Source organism: Sebastes umbrosus, chromosome 14 (assembly GCF_015220745.1).
Source record: "Sebastes umbrosus isolate fSebUmb1 chromosome 14, fSebUmb1.pri, whole genome shotgun sequence".
Classification (NCBI taxonomy): domain Eukaryota; kingdom Metazoa; phylum Chordata; class Actinopteri; order Perciformes; family Sebastidae; genus Sebastes; species Sebastes umbrosus.
The window spans coordinates 24,748,282-24,772,230 of NC_051282.1; the positions used below are offsets into that span (position 1 = coordinate 24,748,282).

General features: G+C 39.6%; 4 protein-coding genes across 5 annotated transcripts; 1 reads left to right on the top strand and 3 right to left on the bottom strand.

The window, feature by feature from the left end:
* Positions 1-1,717: 1,717 nt before the first annotated feature.
* On the bottom strand, positions 1,718-4,652 carry btr02 (bloodthirsty-related gene family, member 2). The gene is made up of 7 exons (XM_037793156.1): positions 4,491-4,652; positions 3,500-3,772; positions 3,340-3,417; positions 3,020-3,262; positions 2,792-2,936; positions 2,676-2,702; positions 1,718-2,295 (listed from the first exon to the last, which is right to left on the bottom strand). The coding sequence occupies exons 2-7, from the start codon at positions 3,767-3,769 to the stop codon at positions 1,751-1,753; spliced, it is 1,308 nt and encodes a 435-aa protein (XP_037649084.1). The 5' UTR covers positions 3,770-3,772; positions 4,491-4,652; the 3' UTR covers positions 1,718-1,750.
* A 530-nt stretch (positions 4,653-5,182) lies between these two features.
* On the bottom strand, positions 5,183-7,492 carry LOC119501318 (GTPase IMAP family member 4). Its single transcript, XM_037791624.1, has 2 exons — positions 7,474-7,492; positions 5,183-6,451 (listed from the first exon to the last, which is right to left on the bottom strand). The coding sequence occupies exons 1-2, from the start codon at positions 7,490-7,492 to the stop codon at positions 5,427-5,429; spliced, it is 1,044 nt and encodes a 347-aa protein (XP_037647552.1). The 3' UTR covers positions 5,183-5,426.
* Positions 7,493-9,654: 2,162 nt separating this feature from the next.
* rsad1 (radical S-adenosyl methionine domain containing 1) lies at positions 9,655-14,234 on the top strand. Of its 2 annotated transcripts, none has more exons than XM_037793645.1 (9): positions 9,655-9,951; positions 10,097-10,230; positions 11,007-11,211; positions 11,295-11,660; positions 12,745-12,808; positions 12,888-13,035; positions 13,297-13,351; positions 13,500-13,603; positions 13,856-14,234. In XM_037793645.1, the coding sequence occupies exons 1-9, from the start codon at positions 9,829-9,831 to the stop codon at positions 13,986-13,988; spliced, it is 1,332 nt and encodes a 443-aa protein (XP_037649573.1). In that variant the 5' UTR covers positions 9,655-9,828; the 3' UTR covers positions 13,989-14,234. The 2 variants fall into 2 exon arrangements, with proteins under 2 accessions (XP_037649573.1, XP_037649574.1); XM_037793646.1 differs by having other exon boundaries at positions 11,304-11,660.
* A 2,171-nt stretch (positions 14,235-16,405) lies between these two features.
* Positions 16,406-19,135, bottom strand: rasd2 (RASD family member 2). The gene is made up of 2 exons (XM_037792826.1): positions 18,184-19,135; positions 16,406-17,355 (listed from the first exon to the last, which is right to left on the bottom strand). The coding sequence occupies exons 1-2, from the start codon at positions 18,689-18,691 to the stop codon at positions 16,838-16,840; spliced, it is 1,026 nt and encodes a 341-aa protein (XP_037648754.1). The 5' UTR covers positions 18,692-19,135; the 3' UTR covers positions 16,406-16,837.
* Positions 19,136-23,949: the final 4,814 nt, after the last annotated feature.

A 23,949-nucleotide genomic window follows, 5' to 3' on the forward strand; every position in this document is an offset into this window, starting at 1 on the left:
TCTCTGTTTGTTGCAAAGGGGCCACTTATAGTCCCACAAAGAAACGTGACAGTCAATGTACTGGAAATATCGTGCTCCACTGTCAGTCTTCAGGTGGTGATGAGTTCAGCTTGGGTCACACAACGACAGGTATCCTGAAATTCAGAAAATGACAAAAAAAGTAGAATCAATTTAATCCATCATACAAATAGTGCTAAGAAACTCTGTCCTACTATTAACAACAACGAGCATTACATTAGTAAAGCATGAAAAGACTAATGTAGCATATATTTATCATAAATATTTGGAGACAGGCAGCGAGGCCCATGTTTAGTGGATTCCAGCAAGAAGCACAGAGAATAGCCGTCTTTGACACATCTGTGGGTGTCGAGCTACGCCTTGCCTGGTGAGTGGATTATCTCAGAAAAACATGAGGAGACTCTGAACACAAGCATCTTTCATGAGGGCTTGAAGAGTGGGCCAGGAGGACCTATATGTCATCTCTTTATCACAGCGCTTGGTATCCACATTTTTACCAATTCTGTGAATCGAACCCTCCTCTGCACAATCAATCCCGGGGGTTGTTTTATGACGAGGATGGAGGGGAAAATGTCCCATTTGGACCCTTTTTAGATGAACGTGTATCCAATAGATCCCCGTCTGAGGGGAGTTTTATTAGATTTGATGTGAATAAAATGGTTTTATAAGTGGGCAGATAACAATGGAACATATGCATCCTCGAAACCAGAATAATCAGGCTTACATTCTCCCACTGTGACAATATTGTGCCCAGATTATAAAGACCCCTGAAGGCCCCACTTTAGGAATCTGTTACTTATCTTTGGTCCAACTAATGGTTCTATTTATTAGGATACTTTTCATAAAATTAGTGCAAACATTGCAATGAGGTAAGAGTGATCCATACACCTGCCTCCAACACCAAGAAATAAATTATATTCCATCAAACTCATCACATTTCACACAAATGTATCTGTTTTTTAGTCAAATTGATTTTGACATTTTTTGAAATGTCACTAATGCTCTCCTTGAGGATATTATGAAGGATATTTACCTCAAATGAAGACTCTTGCTGCTCCCCTTTGTCCACAGGTTTGTGTTGCTGGTCCTTTGCTTGTGTCGATCAGTTGGGAGGTCTGGAGTTGTGAACGACGACCCTGAGATTTCGCTTCAGTCCGCAGGAAGGCTGTAGAGCAGGGGAGGCTCTGTCTCAGAGGTCAAGTGAACTGAAGACGAGAGGGGTCGATCAGCTTCGACACCCAGGACTGGACTGGATGATGGGGCTGCCCTCCGAGATGCCAGCGCAAGTCTGTGCGGCGGTGGGCAGAAGCACGCGCTTGTGTGCACGACAGTGTCTGTGTGTGAATGAGTGAATGTGTCTCCCAGTGCCTGGTGTACGAGCACAATGCCCTGCTGTTTTCACTGTGCCCTCCCTCCCCTGCTCCTCGTCAACCTCTGTCCCAACCTCGCAGCCCCTCTCACCCATCCAACTTTCTCCTCTTTTTCGACTTTGACTCACTTGTTCATTTATGAGAGTCTTCTCTTTTTCTTCTGCCCTCCTCTTTTCCTTTCCAATCTGTTTATGGGTTTCATTGAAGTTTTCAAGTGTAGGTCCTTATGCAACCTCTTGTTCATTGTCCTGACAGGCGAAATGTGGTTCATTCTAGTTTTTCATATTTGACATACTGGATTGATACTGAAAAGATAATCAAACGCACAAAGATTTATAAATAGAAAATATTGAGTATGATGTTTAGATGCTGCAGAAGTTAGAAGAGATGATCAGGGGTGCAACGTTTTTGCTGCCATGCAGGCGACCGGGACTGAAGAACGGATGAAGCCTGTCAGTGAATGTGTCTGTGAAGGTGTAAATGTGGACTCCAGATTCTGCGCAGTAGAAGGACACGTGGCCTTCCGTGTAGTCCAGAAACACGCCCACCGCCTTGGGTCTCTGCTCCAGAGCCAGCGGCGTGACGGGAGAGGTGTTGGCAATGAACTGGCCGCCAGGCTTCAGGCTTAGAGTCCAGTAACCATTCGCAGGGCATATGGTGAACTTGCCCTTCCTGTTTACGGACTGACTGACAACGCCCAGGTTCCACTCGATCTTCTCCCCGACCTCCACCTCCCAGTAGCACCTCCCGCCGCTGAGGCTCTCTTTGGCCAGCACGTTCGCCACGCGGTCGAACCGCTTGGGGTGATCTGGTACCTCCTGGAGCTTGTTCGTGTGTCTCACCTGTTTTCTGTCGTCTGAGACGGAGAGGACGGGATGGGCTGTCTTAGCGCTGAGATTGACATCCACTAAGAAAACGGGAGGAGAAAAGGTCAAGACGGGGTCAAAGAGCATGGACATGTTTAGCTCTAAAGGACTGTAAGAAAATTACTGGGGTTGGTTGATGGGTTAAATCCAACCTGGTCTCATGGGAAGGCGTATAAATAGCACAACATTACAAGGACATTCTTTGTGTCATGATGTATTTTAGGCTTTTTGCATGTTATTTGTACAACACAACTAAGGTAACATCCACAGTTAGGTTGAGGCAACAAAACCACTTAGTTAGGTTTAGGAAAAACATCATGGTTGGGCTTAAAATAAGTACATAAACTAAGCAAACTAAATACAATACATACGGAAACAACGTAACATAAGTATGGAAAATAGTGTGTGGATGGAGCCTTACCTGTGTATTTCTCTATCCTCTTGAGTTCTGTCAAAGAAGAGCCACAGGAAAAAAAAATATTTAATTTAATGCTCATTTAATGATTTAATACACTGAATAAAAGTCGCATTACTCACCAGATTTGGAGAGCCGGTTGACTTCTACCTTTATCTTCTCCATTATGTCTGCCAGTGCTCGCCTGGTGACCCCAACACAAGGGTCAGATTCTACGGTAACCCTGGACCAGTCCTTCATCTTAGAGGGGCAGACGGTGGGAACAATCTGCACGACATGAACAACGTTTTCACTGATGGTAGCCATTCACTATTATCATTATATTATCTGCAGAAGGTAAAGGTGCTTACTGCGGTGACTTGCTTCGTCTCATCGTCACCGTTTACAGGAATCTGGGGATCAGGTTCAGCAGTCTCCTTCCTCAGCTCCTGGATCTCCTGTTCGATCTCTTTCACCAGTGTTTCTACTTTCTTCCCCTCCTCTCTCTGTCGTTCCTCGATTGAGTCCACCACCGCTTTGTGACTCTTCTCCATAGCTTGTACGAGGACAGAGAAGACCTTCTGGCTCTCTCGCACCTCTCGGAGGTAGGAGTTCTGATTGGACATCATCATGCATCACATACATTGTTTTAAAAACAGAGATTTTAATAATGTAGAGGGTTTCAACGCACCTTTTGGAGCTCAAGAGCATATTTCAACCTTTCTATCTTCTGCAGCCTTTCCTGAATCATTTGCTCAACATCTATAACCTGTAGCAGTGACATACACAAATATATTAAAATTATTCATTATCAGATCCGTTATGATTGACTCACAAATGCAATAAAGTACCGTTTCCTCTTCAGGCGGTTTCTCTGGTCGATTCTTCCTATAGTTGTCTGAGATGTCTGCCAGGATGCGGTTGACGCTGAGGTCAGGCCGGTCAGCAAACAGCCTCTTACAGTGGGGGCAGTATTTAGACTGGTGTCGTGACCAGTAGTGGCTGAGACAGGACAAGCAGAAGCTGTGTCCACACGGTGTGGTCACTGGGCTGGTGAAGATGTCTTTGCACAGAGAGCACAAGAAGGGCTTCTCGGGGAGGAGGCCGATCGTAGAGGCCATACTCTGAAAATGACAATGACAATGTCAAGAATGTATGAGGAAGCTTTGTTTTGTTTTTGAACACATTGAAGCTACATACTGCAAATTTGATAAATTAATATCAAATCAACTACTCCATCATGAACTACAGTATGAGTACTTCCCAAACGGCTTAAAAAGGAGCATTTAGAGTGAAATGTGACAGCACAAATATTTCCAGCTCAGCTATGCAGTCCTCTCAGGACAACCGGGACGTCATGTTCTTGAGCAGAATGGCACTCCTCTCACATTATGTAATGACAAACAAAGGACGGGATGTGTGACTTTCTTTTTTTAATCTTCTGAAACAACATTCATTTCACTGCTGAAAGCTCCCAACATCGTCTTCTTATTGTCATTGTCACAGAGGTTTGAATTAAAAAGAGTTTCTTTGTGATCAGAGACAGATGTACTAACAGAGCGGAAGTATGTGATGTCAAAAATGTGGTCAAACAGGTAGAAGCCAAGTTGTTTGTTACGTCACGGGGGAGCAACAGCACAATACAACACAAAGCAGAAACCACGGAAGTGTTAAGTTTTGTCCCAACTACATTACTCTCTGACATTCACATAGGAAACATAAATAAATAAATATGAATAAATGATTTTAAGGTCTGAACTCATAGTCAGAAAATGAGTAGTTTTTCCAAAAGTAAAACAGAAACTAAAGTAAAAGCATTAGCTGAGAAGAGTGTGATCTTACCTCTCAAAGATGATCTTATCCAGATAACACTGCTTTCAGTCCACACTGCTTCAGTTCCACAGTTTCAGGTTATAATACGTAGATGGTTTACACTGAACAGGTGCGCTAAGGTGTGTGTGTTGTTTAGGAAAGAGGCAGAGCTTTAGATAATGGCTCTCTCAGTTGAGACTCCACCCTGAATGTTATGTTACTCTTTAACTAACCTACAGCCAGACACCAGGAAGTGTTGGAGGTTGAATACAATGTTGTGTGGTTGCCAAATAACAAACTCTTACGAATCACAATTCCCAACTCACAACTCACAACTATTTATTCAAAATACAAATTTACAGTTTAAATCAGCCATGAGATTTACTGTTTTTGACCATTAGTAATCCTCCTAAACTGCATGAATTAAATTTCAGTTTCAACCTAAAAGGAGTACATTTCCTCATCTAGTTTAGTATCAACATCTTATTTATAATTTTTTGAATGACTTTAAAGTCTTATTGATAATATTTTTACGTAGATGAATATTTTAAAAAAAAAGAAGAAAAAAACATCCACCGAGCTTTAAGAAAGGTGCCGAATAAAAGTACGGCTATTCCTGAAAAAAAAAAAAGAATATATATATATATATATATATTATTGAAAATTAATTATTTTAAAAATTTTGGCGGGTCCAAAATGAATGTTTTGTTTATCTCTGTGGAAGATATTTGATGTTTGAAAACGGATAAAAGGCTGAGATTGACAGTAAGAGCCGTCAGCGACTTGTGAAGTAAATGCAATGGAACGGGTGAGGGAAAATGAGACATCTAGTGGTTGAATGTTATTAATGTTATCAACAGCACCTTTAATGTATGAACTCAAATAATCATGAATTTATGACAGAAAAACATGAAATAAACACCTCAATGTCTCTGAGACAGTTACACAGGCCATAATAAGTAGCAGTCATGGACGAGGAGTTGTAAAGAAGCGATTGATGAAGATTGAGTTAAAGTTGAGTCTGGCATTAGGCGCCACTCTGTCCTCCATGTGCTCTATAGCCACCTGGGCTGTTCCTCCTGCTGATCCACCTACTGCACCACCTATGATCCCGTAAAGGACCATCCCTCCTGGCCCCTCTATGGACCCAAACAGTGCACCCACGACGGCTCCCACAACGATACCCGTCCCCAGCCCTCTCGCCAGGGAGGTCCTGAGCCACCCGTTGTCCAGCTCCGCCTTGGCTCTGATCTCTGCACCCACGTTGGCGGTGTAGGCGTCCTTCTGGTGATACAACTCCTCCGCTATGTACTGCTTCTCCATCGACATCCACGCCTTCTCTATCTCTCTCGACCTCTGCTTCCTGAGCCTCTTCTCCTCCTTCTTCACACAGTCCTCCGCCTTCTGGAAAGTCCTGCTGGAGAAGCAGGCCCCTCCTAAAGAAGCCACCATCCTCTCTATCTTCTGCAGCAGCTCTCTGTCCGGGCTGCGATCCCTCCAGTTCTTGCTGAAGACGTGAAAGCGTCCGCCGTACTGCTCGATGAGCTCTCTCAGGGGCCAATCGGTCTTTCGCACCCTGTCCACCAGGGCAGCTCCCTCATGGTTCCCATCATAAGCCAGGAGGACCATGCAGTGCCTCAGACAGTGTCTCCCAAAGTGCTGCTTCATCAGTTTGGGGGTTCCAATTTCATTCAGGGAAATTTTCTCCATGTCAAAGGTGATGAGAAAGGCATGTGGACCAGGAATACATAAGCACTTAGACCTCCTCAGCTCCATCTTCGTCTTGGCTTGAGATATATCCTTGTCATAGATGTTGGGTGCATTGATCACAGCCACTCGTCTACCAGCCAGCTCTCCAGTGGTCTTCCTGCTGTCAGAAATGCCGGTGATATTCTTAGAAAACTCTTTCCTCCCAAGGATGTGATTTGTTAGCAGGAGCTGCGAAGGTCCACTGCTGCCGACCACCAGAAGCCTTAGTTCTGTAGGAGATCCTGTGAAAAAGTTCAGCTGAATTTAAGAATGAGGTAAATCACGTAAATGCAAAAAGTAATGTGCATCTGCTCACACTTGTCATTCATCTTTACATTCTCTTGTCAGAGTATCTTAAAGGAAAAGTGTGTAGCATTTAGGAGGATCTATTGGCAGATATTGAATATAATATTAATAAGTATGTTTTCTCTAGTGTATAATCACCTGAAAATAATAATCGTTGTGTTTTTGTTAGCTTAGAATGACCCGTTTACATCTACATCCTCTCTTCACAGAGCCAGCCGCCATGTTTCTACAGTAGCCCAGAACGGACCATTCTCATTTTCATGTTTTCGCATTGGCCACCATAGTTCTCCTTCACGCTTGGCACACGGGAGAAGTTCCAGTTGGTTGCAATCTGCAACCTCACCACGAGATGTCGCCAGATCCTACACACTGCACTTTTAAGACTTTGCTTTGAGCTAAATGCTAATGACATGTAAATGCTCAAAATGACAATGTAAACATGCTGATGTTTAGCAGGTATAATCCCATGTTTGCCATCTTAGTTTAGCATGCTATCATACTAACCTGCTAATCAGCACAGAATGCAGAAGTGCAGCTGATCCTGCATGTGAGCATTTTTTAGATATTTGTTCATAAAAAGTGGACAAATTCAATTAATTCAATTTTGACCTGATGAAGATGCTAGATGAGAAGTCAGAGGATCACCAAGTAATTACAGTTCATCCTCTGGGTAACATGAATGTCTGTAGAAAATGCCTTGGCAATCCATTGAATATTTGTTGAGATATTTCAGTCTGGACCAAAGTGGTGGAAAACCAACCGACACTACCATGCTGCTATGACTAAAAACTAATGCTAGACCTCTTCCAGCCTATACAGTCTGATGCTTTTAGCTGATAAATGGCATGCAAACTGATGTGACCCCTGCTCCTTTTTAGCTTTGAAGCTTGAGTTAACGTAAAGCAGAGTCCATGTCATATTTGTTTACCCTACATATATATTAAATCAGTGAGCTTACCTTTCTTCCTCTTATCCATTAGGCAGATATACAGCACAGATTCACTCTTGTAATTTGGATTATCACAAAGTTCTCCAGCTTCTCACTGGACTGAAGTCATCACCATAACTGCTGCTTGCATTCAATGAAAACACATCTCTCTCTCTCTCTGTCTGTCTCTCTCTCTCTCTCTCTCTGTCTCTCTCTCTGCCTCTCTCTGCTGGTTAGGTAATTGGTGCCAGATTTAAGATTAATCGGAAAATGTCCCCAGGGTTGGAGGCTGACATGGAGCACATTCACATTTATTGATATTCTTAATGAAATACTTAAAATAAGTAGCTAATAAACTACTGTATTGTGTACTGTTGTAGTTTGTACTTTGGTAAAACTGTGAAGGGTGAGAAAATGGATGATTTTTTACATTTTTTTCTTTATTTGCATATAGCCACATCTCATATGAGTGATTTGTATAACCATCATCATCACAACAAACGGTCTAATCAGCACTGATCAGAGGTAATTATTTGAAGATGACAAGCACTGATTGTAGAGCTTAGATGGCTCTTACCTCAAAATGATGAAGACATTTAATTAGCTGTAACCCTGATTAGTGAATACTTTTTTTAGCTTTTTGATTTTTTGTTCCTCTATTTAAATGAACACTCTGATTTTAAAGGTGACCTTACAAGGTTATCTCACTGTCAGCCCACCAGACAGCATTTTTTTCCTGGAATCAGAGAAATCAATAGCTCATTAAATTAGTTTGATCCTGTGCGAGTAGAGCACAAATTAATATTCTAAATATAGGCTAGTGTCTTTACGTGTCACTGCAACCACAAATAACAATGTTTACAAAAACCTGCATGCAAACATGCAAAAAGAACAAAATGAACATGCTTCATAGTCAGATAGCATATGTTTTTTTTAGGGAATTCTCTATGAGACATTTTTTCATTCCTCGCAGTCTTCATATAAACAGTAATAGCAGCTTAACAGGTGTAATTAGAGTGATCAGGCATATGCTCAAGGACATGCACATTGCTCATTTATTAGCGTAAGCATTACTTCTTGAACTATTGAAAAGCACATTTCAGCCATTTCGGAGAGGTTTTGGATGAATTTGGCACACGAAAGGGTCAACTACGATGCACTGCTTAGTAATTTACTTATAAAACTTTAATACTTCTACACAGTACACTTGTGGACAGGAAGTGTGGGAACCAGAAAATGTACAATTTGGGACATTAAGGACATAGACACTAAGGACATAGACCTTTAAAAAAATCACTATGAGACATGGTCCTTCCAAATTGGCACAACAGACATATTTAGGGGGTCAGGCGCAGGTGGAAATAGGCCCAAAGTTGCAGAAGGGGGCTAATTCAAACTAAAATTTGCTAAAAATTACCTGACTTTGCAGTTTAGGCTAAGTACCTACACAGTACAGATTCACAAAAAATTAAATACTTAATCTTTTGGCACATCAGCACCACATTATCATAAGTACCAGGACCTTGAAAAGATTGTGCAAGAAACTGCGTTTATTCCAAAGAAAGAACCACACAGATCTGGGGGAAATTGCCTCTTTTGTGGATGAGGAAAGTACGTTTTTTCTCGTAAAGTTTTGTCTTTATTCTCGTCATATTACGATTTTTTTTTCTTGTAACGTTATGACTTTATTCTCATTAAATTACGACTTTTTTCTCATAATATTTTGACTTTACTCTCCAAATCTCAGATTTTTTTTCCTTCAATGTGGCCCTAATAACCTGCCATAATTAACAGTATATGCAGACAAAAACTGTTCATGTCAGGAGAACATTTATAAAGTAAAAAAATAAAATAAATAATAACAATTAAAAAAATATACATCTAAATAAAGAAAAAGTAAAACAAATTCAGAATAAATTCTCATCGGTCCATAAGAAATTTATCAAACACATATTTAGTTTTAATTTCCTTCTTATTCTTAATAATAATAACATACACAGTACAGTAAACTGCCCATACAGTAGTAACCGTCTGTTAATGGGTAACTGTTACGTCAGTGAAACAGCGCCTCTGTGTGGTCAAACACATGGATGTATTAAAAGAACTGTTCAAACCGCGTGACACACAAAGAGGAAGTGACATTCATGTATTTCCTGTTTTGGAGCGACGTCACAGCTACCCGGAAGTAAACAGACTAAATTGACTTTCTGCTACATTGTAGCAACGTTGTTGTTGTTGTCATGGAAACGTCGATACATTGTTGCTATCTTTATGATGGAACCAGACTGGTGTAACTCTGTTATACAGGACCATGTGTTCAAGTGAAGGATAACCTTGAGACAGACAGTTAAATCTGCATTAAAGACATTAGAGACTGTCTCCAGGATGATCAGAATCAGACGTGTCCTCTCTCCTCTGCGCTGCTTCTCTCACACTTCCGGAGGAGAAATCATTGAGGATGTGTTTGAGTCTCTACATCTCACTGAGCAGGCGTCTCTCTACGTGCACGTGAGCTGGCTTTGGTCAATTCATTGCAGAGAAATATGCATGCATACCCATGCACTGAATTTAATGTCTTCTGTCTAGTTTTTTTTTAATGCAATGTCATGTCCAAAGTATGTCAGAGTGACCTTCCTCCTGTCTTCTCCTCCAGTGGCCTTACTGTCTCAGAAGATGCTCCTACTGTAACTTTAACAAGTACATCTCCAGAGAGAACAACGACCACATCATGACTGAGTGCCTTCAGAGGGAGACTGAGACATTACTGCAGCTCAGTCAGGTATCCTGGTAAGGTGATTGTTAGACATTTCTTTTTGGAAAATATTAGTACATTGACTACGACAGAGTATTAGGGCCACATTGAGGAAAAATAAATAAATCTGAGATTTCTAGAATAAAGTCATAAGTTTATTAGAAAAAAAGTCGTAATATGAGAATAAAGTTACAAGTTTACGAGAAAAAGTCGTAATATTATGAGATTAAAGTCAAGTTTAAGAGAAAAAAGAAGTAGTATTATGAGAATAAAGTCATAATATTACGAGAATAAAGTCATAGGTTTACAAGAAAAAGAAGTCGTAATATTATGAGAATAAAGTCATAAGTTTACGAGAATAAAGTCATAATATTACGAGAATAAAGTCAGAAGTTTACGAGAAAAAAAGCGTAATATGAGAATTAAGTCATAAATTTAAGAGAAAAAAGTCGTAGTAATATGAGAATAAAGTCATAATATTATAAAATAGTAATTTTACGTGTTATTTTAGAGGAGAAATAGTCTTTCGGCACATCAGCACCACATTATCATAAGTATCAGGACCTTGAAAAGAGGGTGCAAGAAACTGTGTTTATTCCGAAGAAAGAACCACACGGACCTGGGGGAAATTGCCTCTTTTGTAGAGGAGGAAATAAAGTTTTTTCTTGTAAAGTTATGACTTTATTCTCGTAATATTACGACTTTTTTTTCTTGTAAAGATATGACTTTATTCTCATTATAATACAACAATTTTAGCTGCTGTCAACACATGCCTTCTTTACCCAGCCTCAATGTTGATTTCTCCCTGCAGCATCACCTCAGTGTTTTTTGGCGGTGGGACTCCAAGCCTGGCTCACCCCTCAACCATTGCTGCAGTCCTTGAAACTGTATCCAGGCAGGCGTATCTCTCAGATAAGGCTGAGGTCACACTCGAGGTCAACCCTACTCCTGTGGGAAAGTCAAGGTTAGAGGATTATTGCCGTGCAGGGGTGAACCGTTTCTCCATCGGAGTCCAGGTGAATATATAATCTACAGAAGACTGATCACAGATTAGATTATGAACTGTGTTGTTGCACATATCACATTTTCAATCCTTCAGTCTTTGCAGGATGAGGATTTGAAAATCCTGGGAAGAGACCACAGCTCCCATCAGGCTTTGCAAACCGTCGAAGAGGCCAGGAGGCTGTGCCCCGGGAGGGTGTCTGTGGACGTCATGTTCGGTCGGCCCAAACAGAGCGTCGAATCCTGGGAGAACGAGTTGTCTGAGCTGCTGAGGGCGTGCGATGACCACGTGTCTCTGTACCAGCTGACCTTGGAGCGAGGTACCCAGCTGTTCAGACAGGTGCAAGGAGGAGAGGTGACCGTGCCCGCTGAAGACATGACAGCAGAGATGTACCACCGTGCCAGGGGGGCGCTACACCAGCACGGCTTTCTGCAGTACGAGGTGTCCAACTTTGCAAGACGTGTAAGTCCTCAGCAGAGAGACAGCTCACTGATTGTAGGAAAGTTCAGTAGTAGAAAACCTTTGGAATACTTAATGCAAAGTGCTTTATATAAGATATAAACATGCAGTACAACAACATTTAATAAGAAAAATCTGTATCTATCCTGTGTGGGTGAATTAATGTGGGGGCGGGACCACAGTGATGTAAGTAGGTGTTGGGAATCTGGTGTGTGAATTTATTTTATTTATTTAGTGTGCAACCAATGCAATGTATAAATAGGACTTCTAGTCTTAGCTCATTAGCAGACCATGTCCCTGGTTAATCTTTTAAGAAAAAAAACAACATAATAAAACATCATACAAAACCACATAATACATCATTATATATTACGATTATTTTACATATGGTAGCTATGTTCCCTATCAGAGACCATTAATTTATATAATTGTATTTATTTATTTATTTATTTATATATTATTATAATTTTGTATTATTATATTATTATTGTTGTTTTTATTATTATATATTATTATTTATTTATTTAATTAATTCATGTTTTTTATTTGAATTTTATTTTTTTTATAATTTTTATTTAATTTACTATTATTATTATTATTATTATTATTACTACCATTTTTTTGCCTCCCTTGTTTTTGAATAGTTTTTTTTCAATTTACAGTTACTATCTGTCATTATATGTACAAATTATTTTATTTGTTATGGTTTAGGTTGTTGTTGGCAATTTTTCTTAAGGAAACAATAAATAGCATGATTAAAAAAAGAAAAGAAAAATAACTTCAAATAGAAAACATAATATAAAAGAATATCAGTTATAATATAATGATGAGTTTTAGAAAGACTAATATTTTATATACATTATTAACAGTGTTCTTCATGTTATAGAGCAAGCGTTAAAAGTGACTTTGCTTCTTAACACAAACGATTATCATTTTGAGAGATATGTCTGACTATTATTCAGCTTTTCTGTTTTGTTTCTGATGAAAAGTCTCCACCAACGAGGCAGATGTCTGCTCTGTTTTGCACCATATCGCCCATGAATACGAGAGGAACAGTCACGATAACACTTCACTTTGTGTTATGTAGAAGGCGGTGAGTCATCACAATACGAGCTACTGGAAGGGAAAACAGTACATCGGGGTCGGCCCAGGTGAGATACTATATAGATTGAAGGCAGTGATCGAAGAATATTGTACTTGTGGAAAAGTTTAAATTTTTGTCTGTGACAGGAGCACACGGTCGGTTTGTCCCTCTGGGGGAGGGAGGTGTCAGTCGGGAGGCCCGGATCCAGACTCTGGCGCCTGACGCCTGGATCCGTGAGGTCCAGCAGAGAGGACATGGGACACGGAGGCGGATTCAACTCAGTCATCTTGAACTGTGAGCTGTTGCACTTACTGTACAAGCAATAGTGTTGTCTTTTAATGAGTGTATTTGGTTATAATTACACCACGGGGCAGCTGCCATTACCATGTGCAAATCCCCAACGTGAGAAACAGAGTTTGAGGTTGCCGCACATGTGCTTGTTCTTTCAGACATGTCCTTGTGAAACTGTATTATCAGACTCACTGTGTCCTGTCCTTGTCATTATCAACGTCTCGTCACTGCAAAGTTCTCTAATGAAAGATGTTTCTCTGGCAGATTGGAGGAGGTGTTAGTGATGGGAATGAGAATGACAGAGGGCATTAATCACAAGGTGAGACTCTTACATGAAATGCAATAATGGATAATATTCTAATCAACACAGTTTCTTTGTAATCTTCCCCGTCAGCGAAGATGATGTTCAGTAATCAGCACATCTTGAGACGTGTAATAATGTTGATAATGTTTCTTGTATTTTACAGCATTGGGAGCTGTTCAGCCCTCAACTGGGCCTCCATGACGTCTTTGGCTCGTCCAGCGATGTCAAAGAGTTGCTGCAGAGTGGACGACTCATTCTTGATGACAGGTGACTCATTTTACTGTACTTAAATTCAAAGTTTTACATTTTCACTACTATGAAAGAGATTACTCACTCATGTCATGTAAAACCCCAAAATATTCAGTTAAGTACAATATAAAAAATATAAATCATATCATATTTGAGAAGCTGGGAACAGGGAATGTTTGTCATTTTTGTTTAAAAAATTATAATTACTCGCTTAATCAACTACTAGTTGCAGCTCTGCAGTGTCTGAATCTCTTCTTTCTTTACTATTAGAGGTCTGCGCTGCTCCTGGGACGGACTGGCCTTACTGGACAGCATACTGCCGGCTCTACTGGTGGAGCTGGAAAGACAAATGAGTCAGAAGCTACAAAGAGACCAAACAGAGAGGACCTCCAACCCACGATGACAGTAATGTTAACTCCAGAGAAGATTTGTGGGTTAAGCCTACAGGAAAGATATTTATTTATCGGCCAAATCTGCCTTATTTAAGTTTTATGATCAATATTTAAATTCCTTATTTTAGGCGTTTTTCATATTGTATTAATTGAGTTTTTCCTCTTCAGTGTTACTTTGTTGTTATTTGTCATGGGACCTGTCCCTTATTTGACCCTGTTTATAGAGAAATAAAACAGCCCAACAGGCCTTTATATTATATTGACTCTGTCACTCTGGTTTGGATGAGACTCACAACATTAGATGTTAATATATTTCATAAAGCCTTGAGATGCTATCATGCAATTATTGCTTGTGCCGAAACTAAAATAGGTTAATAGGAGAAAAATGGTACTGGTACTGGTCTGTAATTTCATAATTATTTCCTTGAAATCTTTCTGGGAAGATGAATATATATAATGCGTCACTAATTATGGAGAAAATAGAGACAATGTTCAGTTGTATTTGATGCAGATCTTTGAAGGAAATTCCTCTTGAAATCTACCACTGCTTATAAACTCAACAAACTAAACTAACTAAAGTCAAATAACAGTCTCAGAACTTGAGTATATGGAAAAACAAAGAGATATATACATTTTTCAAGGGAAGACACCTCAGGTGAATAGGGTAAAAACTTTATAATAATTTATAATAGATATCACCATGAAACTTCCCCAGTTGATAACTTACATAAAGGCATTTTTTTTGTATTACAAGTTTTCTGAAATTCTATGTTTAAATATGGAAAAGTGGCATTATCTAATGCTAACTTTTGGTGAATTTAGGAGAAATCTACAGACAAAGTGTAGTAAAATAAAAATCTAAATGTTTATTTTGGATGTTTTCTCTCCACTAGTCTGAAAGAAGACATGTTATGATAGCAAAATAGCCCAAAATCTCAAAATTGACCAGTACATGGAAAAACAATGTTTTTGCCTGTCGTGTCTCCCCTTAAAGAAAATATGGACCATAAAATCTAGTGTCATTTTTTTCTCCTTGATAGTCAGTAAGATGTAGATTGATTTAGATTCATGCCAACGTCTATTAATCAAAGAGATTCACTGACTCGTTCATAAGCAACATTTCAATTAAACTTGCTCCACAAATCAAAATCTCGCAGGACAGAACATAAGTGATGAACTCTGATTGTGTATGCTTTCTAGTAAGAGCTATTGCCTTTTGAAGTGCTCTTACAGCCAGAGAGATTCATAAACACCTACCGATGTCGTCAGTTCAAAAGTGCACATTTGAACCATGTTGAAGTGTTTATTCATGAGGCTGTTATGAGCTGAATACTTGAACACAGTCACTGCAGTGATCACGACGCTCTCGGGGCAAAAACTGGAGAAACAGCTCACTCTATGATTCATGAGGGCTGGTGACGAGTCCTCTGCAGCACCTCGCTCAGCTTCAGCAACTGCAGTCTGGTTTTATTTTCCACTATATAAAGACATTTGATGGGAACATCACTATCAGGACGTAAAACATCACCTTCGCTTTGAGAACACAAAATGCGTTCATTTGCATCAATAAATCTGGTATTTGAGTGAGAGGGTTTAGAAAGAGAACTGAACATTAACATCCTACAGCAGCACCGAGTACTTTGTCAGCTCTAATAACTAAGGCTCCATCTCCATCTCCATCGAACCATCTTTTCACAAACCAAGGCCGCTCTGAATAATCAGCCCACGTAATAGTTTCTTCCAAGAAACCTGAAGAGTGGGTTGGATGTGTAAGAAAGAAAACGCTTGTGCTTGTGCTTTTAAGGACATAAATTGCATCTCTACTCAGCGGTAGAGCTCAGTTTGAAGTGGGCTCTCTCCATGGTGCTGATTTGTCTCTCACCTCCCCCCTCTTTAGTATTTATACACCATACTCTCACTCTTTGTGTAGAAACACCAGGATGACACATGAGTGTGGAGGCTATTAACCAGGCATTGTAACACCTCGGCCCCTTGATGTTATCCGCAGCGTCGTGGGATGATTTAAAATGTGAACAATCTCTCGTGTCTGTTAACAAATACTAGAAGACGTTCCAGGGCGGTGTGGGTGTGAGTCATCTCCTCTCCTCACCTCCCTCCCTCCCTCTCACACACTCATGGTCATGTTTTGCATCATCACTTGAATTGATTTATGACGTCGACGAACACCATCATTCATTTATGTTCATGTCTGAAATGCACTGAAATAAAATAGAACAGAAGCACATATGACTATTAAGAAATAGTTTTATTAGATAAGTGAAATACATGAAATGTCATGTCTCTCTTTCTTTGAAATTCTGACTAAACATTTCATTGTATAATTTAATTATTAATATTGTTAGTCTGTCTGTATGTGTATATATGTATATATGTATAAATGTGAAATTCAATAAAAATATTGTTTAAAAAAAAATAGTTTTATTATAGGGTAATATAAATACAGTTAACATGTACAAAAAAAATTAATGCACTGGTCCAGCCAGGTGCTATTACAGAGTATAACTCCTTACATAATATGACATGCAGCATACTACTGCATTTGGTTTTATCCCACACACTCATGGTCATGTTTTGCATCATCACTTGAATTGATTTATGATGTCCACGAACACCATCATTCATTTATGTGCATGCCTGAAATGCACTATAATAAAATAGAAAAGAAGCACATGTGACAATTAGAAATAGTTTTATTATATAGGGTAATATAAATACAGTTAACATGTACAAAAAAACAATGCACTGGTCCAGCCAGGTGCTATTACAGAGTATAACTCCTTACATAATATGACATTGCAGCATACTACTGCAATTGGGTTTTATGGAGAAGGCTCACGATTCATTGAATCTGACACCTCTCGGGTTTACTGTGTTTGGTGCTGGTTCTCAGCACCAGCCGCAGGTCGCTGGTGAAGCTCGGGCGGCGCGCCAGAGGCTCCATGGCGGCGCAGGGTGCACCGAGACCCCGGCTGCCTCTTCTCCTGCCTCGCTGCTGCCCGATGCACATCGACTGGTAGCTGAGGATGGAGATGATTTCATGCCGAGACGGACTCGTCTCGTCTGGTAGTCCACCCAGAGTGGCCAGGGCCCTGAACGCACCTTCCATCCCGGTGCCGTCTTTAGCAGAGGTTTCGAAGAATGCCACATCCTCACCGAGGATTTCTTTCACCTCCGACCGAGTCACGACTCTCTGCGCCTCCAGATCCGCTTTATTCCCGCACATCACCACCGGTACTCTCGCGGGACGTTTTAATTTCAGCAGCTTTGCTTTGGCAGCTTTGATCTCGTTGAGCAGCTGGCAGACTTCATTAAAGGACTCTCTGTCATCCAAACTGAACACAAGCAGGAAGGTGTCACCTTGGGAGAGAGAAAAGAATATTTAATTAATGACAATACATTTCATAGTTTCTCTCTTATAACATAGTATTTCTAAACATCTTATTTTTTCTATTTTTCAGTTCTGTGATTCAGAGTGTCCTGTTGTACTGCAGCACAGCCTGGCTCAGTAGTATATCTGTAAAACTTAAAACTAAACTGTAAAGCCAAATCAAAATCTGCGCGAAGGTCATTGGCCAACTTGTGACAGCCTCCTTTCAAGCAGCTCACAACAAGAGTATGCTCAGACTGGCCAACAGCATCTCTTCTGATCCCGTACATGTTTTAAAGGTCACATATTGTCAAAAGTGAGATTTTCAGGTTTTTTACATTATAAAGCAGGTTTAAGTGCTATATAAATACTGTTAAACTATCAAAACGCTCAATATACGGAGAAATACACACAGCCCGTATTCAGAAATTGCGCGTTTGAAACAAGCCGTTAGGATTTCTGTACATTTGTGATGTCACAAATATACAATATATGTAAGTAACATCAGCTGACAGCAATTCCTTTGAAATGCACTAAAATGGAGCGTTTCAGACCGAGTGTAAATACAGGTATATTCAGGCAGACAGTACGAGGAAAATAATGTGTTTTTTGAACATTACAGCATGTAAACATGTTCTAGTAAAAACACAAAATACAAGTATGAACCTGAAAATAAGCATAATATGGGACCTTTAAATGAGGCGATTCAGAGTCCCTACATTTAACCGGGCTGCCTAATGGATGCAAAATGAATTTCAGTGCAAACTGACAATAAGGTTGTATCATATCGCATCGTTATTGCATTGATTGATGCTCACCTGTCAGTATGGATAGCCTCCTTTTTGCTGGGAAGTCTCTCTCACTGGCTGCATCCAGCAGATCCACCTGATAAGACTCTCCTCCGATGTGGAACAGCTTTCTGTGGAAGTCCTCTGTTGTGGGCTCGTATTGCTCCTCAAAGTCTTTACCCAGGAACCTCTGCAGGATGTTGGTTTTACCCACTTTGGGTGCACCAAGCACAACTACTCTGTGACAGTTCCTGCGCTTGGTGAGACCCAGCTCCAGCAGGTCCACTGATCTTTTTGGGAGTCGATCAGTCGAGACCTGCCTATTACCAGAACTGGGGGATCTGTCTTTATCTTGTTGCTTCAAACGTCCTTTAACCGTTTTGATGATGCTTGTCTTGGAGATGTTGGAGACCTTTGGGAGCTGTGGTACTGATGATGTGAGAGCTGGTTGGTGAAGATGCTGCCCGGTGAGAGAGCTGAACATTTCGAGGATGCCATCAACGGGAAGGTAAATCTTCTCAGTTGCGTTCATCTCCATGTTCTTTCAAAGCAGGCTAAAAGCTTACCAACCCAGTTGCTTCTCCATGTGTGTGCTCCGAAACAGAGCCGAGAGGCGCCTCTTATATACACCAGCTAGGAGCGCACAGGCGTCTGCGTCACCATCTCATCCAGACATCACGCTCCTTTTATAGAAGCACAAAGCAGCACAAGATCTCCTCTTGTTGTAGTTTTCCTTTGAAGAGATGAGTCTGGAAATATGGAGGGAGGGGTTTTTCCAAATGGGTGCAATTTGATCCAAATCAAGTTTTGGTTGATTTAGCATTTCTATTTGAGTGAAAACAATGGCGTTGTGCTCATAGTTTAGCCATCTGGAGTATTTTTGTTCATACATGAGCTTCAAGTTTTCAAAAGAAATGTGCATAGTTCCATTTTTTTGTGTCTACAATGGAGAAAACTGTATTTTGTTTTTGTTTTTTGTACATGTTAACTGTATTTATATTACCCTATAATAAAACTATTTCTAATTGTCATATGTGCTTCTGTTCTATTTTATTTCTGTGCATTTCAGACATGCCCATAAATGAATGATGGTACTGCAATGTCATATTATATAAGGAGTTATACTCTGTAATAGCACATGGCTGGACCAGTGCATTAATTTCATAATACTGCAAATATATAAATATTGCTATACTTCCATGGGCCTTTAGGCTCAATCACCATTGTGTTACCTCATTTGGCGATAGATAATTCAATTAATTTAAATGAAAATCTTCTTTAAATTATGCTTTTGAACATTTTGTCCCTTGTAAAAAGAGCATTCTGATATTGAGACCTAATGTACTATTTTTAGCAGCTCACGTCCAGGTGTTCCCTCCTGTCTCATTATGGATGAATGGACTAATGGACAGAGTGCCCAGATAACTGCCCCAAATCCCTGTTGTCATGGTCACTGGTGGCCTGAGCACTAATTGTGTTCATTCTCCTCTTTAACAATGCTGTCATGGTGACAATATTCATTTGTTTTTCTAGTTATATATTGTGGCCTGTTTCTTTTATGTGCTGTATTTTCATGTAACCACCACACAGTGTTCTCCTATAACAGAAGCCACTTGAAAATACAGTACGTGCCTGCGCAGCCTGACATAACTGTGCATCTGGGATGAAGTTATTCATGAGGCTGTTATGAGCAGCAACTCGCAAACCTCATTGATTTCTGCAGTGATCACGACTCTCTCAGGGTCAAGGCCAGAGAAACAGCTCACCCTTCTGCTCTTAGACTCATAAAGTCTGCGATGCAATCTGATTTTATTTGCTCTATAGTGAATCAAACTAATGCATTCATTTGCGTCAATAGATCTGCTATTTGAGAATGAAGGTTTAGTCAGTGTGAAAGCTGAAGGACATGTCAAACCTCGCCTGATTTTAACGCTCATTTGAACTGTTCTTTGTCAGTTGATTGCAGGAGTGAGAACATACTGAATAACTGCAGCTTTTTCTCCATCAAAACCATCCTTTGCACAAACCAAGGCCGCTCTGAATGATCAACCCACATAATAGTGTTATTCTGGCAACCTGAAGAGTGGGTTGGATGTGCAGTCGTACAGAAAGAGAAGGCTGATTGCTGCCACAGAGAATGCACTTATTGTCATTTTTAAAGCAAAAATTCCCCAAATTCACTGGTATAAGTTTCTCAAATGTGAATATTTGCTGGTTTTGTATAAACTGAAATTATTTGATACACAGAAAAAATGCAAGCCAAATGAGCACAGTATAATATTCTGACACAGAGTCAAAAGGGACTGTTATAGTTGATAGTGTACTTTAGTGTGGAAAATTTCTCAACCAAATTATTATTATTATTATTATTATTTTTTAAATGATAATAATAATAACCAAGAATATTTCCCATTGAGATCCAAAATCTCTTTTTCAAGGGAGTCTTGCAAGACGGCAGCATAACAAGTTTCCCATTAAAGAACAAACAACAGACTTAAAGGAACAGTGTGTAACATTTCGGGGATAAATTAGCAGAAATGGAATATGTTTTCATTAGTGTATAATCACCTGAAACTAATAATAACCGTTGTGTTTTCGTTAGCTTAGAATGAGCCGTTTATATCTACATACGGAGCGGGTCTTCTTCACGGAGTCCGCCATGTTGCTCCGTCATGTTTCTACAGTAGCCCAGAACGGACAAACCAAACACTGTCTCTAGAGAGAGACTTTCAGGTTTTTACGTTACCTGAAGGCCACCGTAGTTCTCTGACACGCTTGTGAAACTGTGGTAATGTGAGCCGCCAATTGCAAAACCGTGGTACCGCCATTCGCCTTGCTCAGAGGCCATCCTTATCATAATAACACTATTTTGGGAGCAACAGAAGTCAGACGGCGGCTGGCGGTGGCACGGTTTGGCACTTCCGGGCTACTGTAGAAACATGGCGGTGCAACATGGCAGACTCCGTGAAGAGGATCTGCTCCCTATGAAGATATGAAGGGCTCAGTCCAAGCTAACGAAAACACAACAATACTTAGTTTCAGGTGATAATACACTAATGAAAACATAGTTATACATTGCAAGTCTTTTTTATTTAAAAATTCCCCAAATTCACTGGTATTAGCTTCTCAACTGTGTAAATGTGAATTTTTCTATGATACTAAACTAAATTTGTCAAAAGGAACCATTATAGTTGATATTGTACTTTAGTGGTGCAAATTTCTAATCAGATTATTATTATTATTATTATTATTATTTATTTATTTATTTATTTATTTATTTATTTATTTATTTATTTATTTATTTGTTTATTTATTTATTTATTTTACCACCCAGGAATATTTCCCATTGAGATTCAAAATCTCTTACGGCAGCATAAAAAAGTTTCACATAAAAGAACAAACAACAGATTTAAAAACAAAATTGCAATAAAGTCAAGTCAACATAAGAAAATGAAGTAGGACCAACTGATGTGGAGTGATCCTGGAGCCCCGGGGGATCTTGGTAATAATGTACTGTTTAATATCCCAGAAGCAACCAGATGAAAACACCAGAAAACAAACTTACAACCACTAGAGGGAAGCAAAGAGAGACCGATTCCACACAGGGAAGTTTTAGAAACAGGATCCTCCAGTGGACAGAAAGTGATTTCACACATTCATGTTGTTCTTTTTTTTTTTTTTTACACACACAAACACTCAAGAAGTGAGATTTCCTGTCCTGTGTGACGTCACTGGTGTTCAGTAGCAGGCTGGTGGTGTTGATCAGTCCTCTCTCCTCCTCCCCCTCTCTGTTTTCCCAGACCTCGCCTGCATTGACCTCATCAGGCCTTTGTTGGGAAACAAAGAGTGTTCAGGCATCTGTTTTCAGGAGAAATAAAGACACCGAGAGGAGGAGGAGGGCCGGAGGACATATATGAAGTTGGGCTCGACTAACCTGATCACATGAAAGTCAAACAAGGCTTCAACAAGTTAATAAATGTGTACTCCCACACTACAGCCTTATGTGACCCGTCAGTGTGAACTAGCTGTTTAAGAGGCAGGTTAACTCCTTGATGAACTTGTGAGTTCTCTACACTTTACCCGTGTGTCATCTCCAAGAGAGCGTCGTGCCTTTGTTATTTCAAGGTGGAGCTGGTATTTCCTGTATATCCTGCTCAGTCAACCAGCCACAAGGCCCACTGCTCTCTGCTTCTACTGCTGCTTCTCCCTCCTCAGCTTTAGCTAATCATTACTCACCCGACGTCACGATATGATCCTTCTGCTGCACTTCCATATAGACAGCTTGTAGTCGCAGACATAGATTACATTGCACTTTTTTTAACTGAATCCAAGCCAAGGTAAATAATACAGAAACAGATTTAGGCCTTGTATAATGCATAAGCGCATATGTGACTTCTTCAGAGAACATCCCCATTAGCTGTGATAAATAAGTAAAGAGCAGAGATGCAATGATGAAACTGCTGCAAAGGAAATGCGGTCCGCTGTTGAAACCCTCTGGGACGTTCACTCACTCTGCTAGGAAGAGCTACCAGGCAGCAGAGCTCTATATGGGAAATTTAACGGCCCTGTGGTGCTCACTCGTAGATTTACATTTGTTTTTACCTCCTGGTGCAAAACTATAATATCCCAAAATGTTTCTCCCTCTTCTGTAATATTTAAATATTAAATTACTTGGACTGATTTTTGCACAGTCACAGGTCACTGTTGTTCTTTAGGATATGAGATATTAGCAGATTGTCCCTAACAGTGTGTCTCCATTTACACCACACAGTCTGTAATTTAGTTGTTTGTCTGTGCGGTACAATCCCGCTTAGGGCTGCAACTAATAAGTATTTTCATCGTCGATTCATCTGTTGATTATTTTCTCGATTAATCGATTAGTTGTTTGGTCTATAAAATGGTGAATAATGTCGATCAGTGTTTCCCAAAGCCCGAGATGACGTCCTCAAATGTCTTGTTTTGTCCACAACTCAAAGATATTCAGTTTACTACCAGAAAATATTCACATTTTAGAAGCTGGAATCAGAGTTTTGACTTTTATTTTCTTAAAAAATTACTCAAACCGATTAATCGATTATCGAAATAGTTGGCAATTAATTTAATAGTTGACAACTAACTGATTAATCGTTGCAGCTCTACATTTTATGGTAATTGCTTTCACACCCAGTGCAAAACTAATATCCCATAAGTTTCTACCTGTGTTTGTTTCTAAGCTCAATTACTTAGAAATTGGTTTATAAACTATTGTAATAACGAACTGTAAATTGCATATATGAAAACAACCTCGAAAAAAAGGGGAAAAAATAAAGTATATATATATAAAAAGTGTCTGCCTGTGTAGTTTCAGTAATATTTAGATATTAAATTACTTTTGCACAGTGACTGAAATGTAATATAAGATCACTGTTGTTCTTTAGGATATGAGATATTAGCAGATTTGTCTGATTTGTCCCTAACAGTGTGTCTCCGTTTACACCACACAGTCTGTAATTATTATTTATGTCTGTGCGGTACAATCCTGTATAGGGCTGCAACTAACTATTATTTTCTTTGTTGATTAATCTGTTGATTATTTTCTTGATTAATCAATTAGTTGTTTGGTCTATACCATGGTGAAAAATGTTGATCAGTGTTTCCCAAATGTCTTGTTTTGTCCACAACTCAAAGATATTTAGTTTACTGTAAAGAAACCAGGAAATATTCACATTTAAGAAGCTGGAATCAGAGAATTTTGACTGTTTTTTCTACTCAAACCAATTAATTAATTATCAAAATAATTGGCGATTAATTTAACAG

Coding starts and splice junctions, on each gene's coding strand:
- btr02 (XM_037793156.1), bottom strand. CDS start 3,769: ATGGCCTCTACGATCGGCCTCCTCCCCGAGAAGCCCTTCTTGTGCTCT. Junction 3,418..3,499: donor AACCGCCTGAAGAGGAAACG/GTACTTTATTGC, acceptor TCACTGCTACAG/GTTATAGATGTTGAGCAAAT. Junction 2,703..2,791: donor CAACCGGCTCTCCAAATCTG/GTGAGTAATGCG, acceptor CTTCTTTGACAG/AACTCAAGAGGATAGAGAAA.
- rsad1 (XM_037793645.1), top strand. CDS start 9,829: ATGATCAGAATCAGACGTGTCCTCTCTCCTCTGCGCTGCTTCTCTCAC. Junction 11,661..12,744: donor TGTCCAACTTTGCAAGACGT/GTAAGTCCTCAG, acceptor TGTGTTATGTAG/AAGGCGGTGAGTCATCACAA. Junction 13,604..13,855: donor CGACTCATTCTTGATGACAG/GTGACTCATTTT, acceptor CTTTACTATTAG/AGGTCTGCGCTGCTCCTGGG.
- rasd2 (XM_037792826.1), bottom strand. CDS start 18,691: ATGGAGATGAACGCAACTGAGAAGATTTACCTTCCCGTTGATGGCATC. Junction 17,356..18,183: donor GAGGCTATCCATACTGACAG/GTGAGCATCAAT, acceptor CTCTCTCCCAAG/GTGACACCTTCCTGCTTGTG.